The sequence below is a fragment of the Chionomys nivalis genome, chromosome 8 (genome assembly GCF_950005125.1).
Source record: "Chionomys nivalis chromosome 8, mChiNiv1.1, whole genome shotgun sequence".
NCBI lineage: Eukaryota > Metazoa > Chordata > Mammalia > Rodentia > Cricetidae > Chionomys > Chionomys nivalis.
The window spans coordinates 51,210,997-51,214,871 of NC_080093.1; the positions used below are offsets into that span (position 1 = coordinate 51,210,997).

The window sequence follows — 3,875 nt, forward strand, 5'->3', positions numbered from 1 at the left end:
TCAGACATAAAACTGCAACTTTGTTTCTCCTCTCGTTTTTTTGTTTTTGCTTTTCCCTCTCTCTTTTTGAAACTCCTCAGGTTCCTGGCATAGAGGATCCAGGACTGCCGTTTTGCGGGAGGTCAAGTGGTTAAATGAAGCTCTTTGGGCAGGAGAAAGAAGAGGTTAATGAATTAGGTTAGTCACTGGCAGGATCTGCGGGAAGAGTTTGGTGGATGGGGACAGGCGGAAGCGGGACAGGGTGCACATGCTGCAAAAAGCCGTCCAGCTCCAGTAAAAATTGGAAGGGAGCTGGTCACACCCTTCTCTAAGCAGGACCTAATTTTGACCCAAAAATGAACCCAGCATGTGCTTCAGACTCGGGTCCAGCTCGTGAGTGTCCCAGGGAGGAGGCACGAGCAGCGGAATTCCGCACCCCCCCTTTTCCCTCCACCGTGGTGATTCAGCATCCGGGGCGGGGCGCGGTGCCCCTTATAAGGTGAGCGTCCCTGAGGCCTGTGCTGGCTTCCACACCCAAGATCCGTTACCGTCTACGCAGCTCGGAATTCGTGCCTCCGTCTACGCAGCAGCCAGTGAGTACATACTGCCCGGCTTCTGCAGACTACCAGCATGCAGCTGGTCCCGGCCTGGGCTCCCTCGGGATTCAGAGCTCCCTGCACCAGCCGCTGCACCCAAAGCTGGGCGAGGGGAGATTTTCAGGAGGTCTTGGGAGTCCCAGAGCAGGGAGGGGACCCGGAAGGTGGGGCAAGAGGGTGCATCACTCTGAACCCTAGTCACCCCGCTTCTCCCAACTAATATCCTTCTCCTGTGATCCCTAGTGCCGCCGTACACCATTGTCTACTTCCCAGTTCGAGGTAGGAACCAGGGACTGCAGGAAGGGGAGGGGAGGGATGCAGCCCACCGTTCCCATCCACCCTGGGGAAACTCCAGTTCATCTTTGACCCTTCTGGTTACAAGGCTGTGCCTCCTTCACCATACCCACGCCCGCCCCCCACCTTGCTTGAGGCTGGGTCTATACACTGTCCCCAAACCCTTGCTTGCCCTGACTCTCTTTACAGGGCGCTGTGAGGCCATGCGCATACTACTGGCTGACCAGGACCAGAGCTGGAAGGAGGAGGTGGTGTCCAAGGACACTTGGATGAAAGGCTTGCTCAAGTCCACCTGTGTGAGTGGCACACCCCGCGGAGGGCCAGAGGTGGGGCCTTTGGAGGGCAGTAACTGGGAGACCGCAGCCTCACCAAGTGTTGCCTCCTCCCCCAGCTGTATGGGCAGCTCCCCAAGTTTCAGGATGGAGACCTTACCCTGTACCAATCTAATGCCATCTTGAGGCACCTGGGCCGATCCCTTGGTAAGTCCTGAACCTCAGGTGGTCCAGACAGTGGGCAGGGTGTGGTGGGGGCATCGGTCGTGGTTTCAGGGTGTCTGCCCTCCCAGCCACTCCCATTTTATTCCAGATTAGACAGCAAAACAGGGATACACAAAGATTTGTTTGTTCAAGCTGTGGTCCGCCTGTCCTCACTTCCTGTTGCCTCTCAGACTGGGGCCAGCAGACAGCCTGGGGGAAGGGGGCTGAGGTGGGGAAATCAGATGTCAGTCATATGCTGTCTTTCCCAACCTGCAGGGCTTTATGGAAAAGATCAGAAGGAGGCTGCCCTGGTGGATGTGGTGAATGACGGGGTGGAAGACCTTCGCCTGAAATACATCACCCTCATCTACACCAAATATGTGAGCCTGGACTCCTCCCCCACACAGTGGGTGGTGTAAAAGCAAAGGGGCTTTTTGCGCTTTTGGCTCCATCCTTTCCCTCCCTCTGCCGGGCTGGGTGAGGCAGGGCAGTATGAAGAGGACCAATAGATAGCTTCGGGAGTGGGAGGGGCTGGTGGTCAGTGTGTGGGTGTGTGCATAGGGGCAGAACAGAGACAGTTGGGGCAGCAGGCCAGGTCCAATAAAGATAACAGATCTTAGATGGGAGAGTTAGCACAACCCGCAACAGGCCTCAGCAGGAGGGCTACTCCAAGTCAAGGCCAAGCCTGCTCTGCTGTCTGAGTTGTCTTGGCCAGCCTAGGGTATAGAGGGAGATCTTAGCAGGAATGGAATGGTAGAAAGGAGTGGGAAAGAATTAGCTGCTGAAGTGAACGAGACCAAGGTGAGGGGTGAAGGCAGAGGGGTGGCTAGGCTTGTCTCCAGACAACCCAAGAGGTAGTTAATGGCAGGGGCGCGTCCCTGGGGGTGGGGTCTATCGAGAAAGGGTAGCATTCATTACAGGGCAGCAGGATTCCAGTGCCCACTGCCCTGTGAGGGTGGGAGGATGGTCCAGCTTTGGGGTCTCCCTGGCAGGAGGAAGGGAAGGATGACTATGTGAAGGCCCTGCCTGATCACCTGAAACCTTTCGAGACCCTGCTGTCCCAGAACCAAGGAGGCAAAGCCTTCATCGTGGGTGACCAGGTGAGCAGCTGCTTCATTGCCTTATAGATAAAGCCAGTTGTAAAATGGAGCAGAATCACCTGAGGAGGGGTGGGGTGAGGTGGGGTGGGGCGGGTCCGCTCTCTGCTCCCCAGCCCCAGCCTGCTCCCACCTGTTGATATCCGCACCCTCCACCCTTGCAGATCTCCTTCGCCGATTACAACTTGCTAGATCTGCTGCTGATCCACCAGGTCCTGGCCCCTGGCTGCCTGGACAACTTCCCCCTGCTCAGTGCCTATGTGGCACGCCTCAGTGCCCGGCCCAAGATCAAGGCCTACCTGTCCTCCCCTGACCATGTGAACCGTCCCATCAATGGCAACGGCAAGCAGTAATGTAGGGAGAGACCGGAGCTGCCTGTCCTCCTCTCCCCAGCACTAATAAAGTTTGTAAGACAGAAGAGGTGCTGCAGGTGCTGTTTCCTGGGCAGGGGACTCTGTTAGACTGGGAAAGGGCAGAGGACCAGGAAGCTTGCACCCTAGGGTGGGACCAGGGCATATTCCTGCATAATGTTTGCTGATCTTTAAAACAGGAAAAAGGGCCGGGAGGTGGTGGCGCACGCCTTTAATCCCAGCACTCGGGAGGCAGAGGCAGGTGGATCTCTGTGAGTTCGAGGCCAGTCTGGTCTACAAGAGCTAGTTCTGGGGCAGGCACCAAAGCTACAGAGAAACCCTGTCTCAAAAAACCAAAAAAAAAAAAAAAAAAAAACAGGAAAAGGGGAGAAATAGGAGGAGAGATAATGTAACCTCTAATGAGGAGAGCCTCATGCCGATTGGCCAGTCAGTCCCAGAAACAGGCAACTGAGTCCCTGACTGCAAGCCAGAGTCAGTTCCCTGGCCTGGGACAGGCTGAGGCACGTAACCCCCAGACTGGCCTGGGAGGGTCACGGACTCTGCAGAGGGGCTTTGCTTGGCTTGCTGGTGGTGCGTGAGTTTTGTTGCTCGCTACACATATTCACAACCAAGGTGTGTTAGCAAGAGTTCTCAGGCTAAGTCAGAGACCAAGGAGAAGGTCAACTTGATCTCCAAACACATCGAACCTTTTAGTGGTTTTTGTTTGTTTCTACTAGGCCTGACAGTCTTAGCAGGAACAGAGCCCAGTGTGGTAGCCCGTACCAGTAGTCACAACTCAGGCACAAGATAACCTTGAGTTCAAGGCCAGCCTGCCTAGAGTGAGACCCCGACTCAAAAGGGTCAGTGTGTACACGTGTGTGCTCATGCATGTGCAGAGGCAGGTGGGGGAGGGGAGTAACCTGCTCTACGGTTCTCTGCCTTGTTCTCTTGAGACAGGATCTCTCTAAATAAAGCTCGGCTGGCAGCCAGCAAGCCCCTGTTTCTGCCACCCTCCCCACCCTGCACTGCAGTTACTGAGGATTCAAACTCAGATCCTCATGTTCAGCAAGTGCTCTCATCCAC

At 55.6% G+C, this 3,875-nt stretch overlaps 1 protein-coding gene across 1 annotated transcript; it reads left to right on the plus strand.

The window, feature by feature from the left end:
* The first annotated feature begins 410 nt into the window (after window positions 1-410).
* Window positions 411-2,879, plus strand: LOC130879456 (glutathione S-transferase P). Its single transcript, XM_057778021.1, has 7 exons — window positions 411-572; window positions 819-854; window positions 1,059-1,165; window positions 1,261-1,348; window positions 1,622-1,725; window positions 2,338-2,445; window positions 2,607-2,879. Coding segments are annotated over exons 1-7 (633 nt in total). The 5' UTR covers window positions 411-571; the 3' UTR covers window positions 2,796-2,879.
* Window positions 2,880-3,875: the final 996 nt, after the last annotated feature.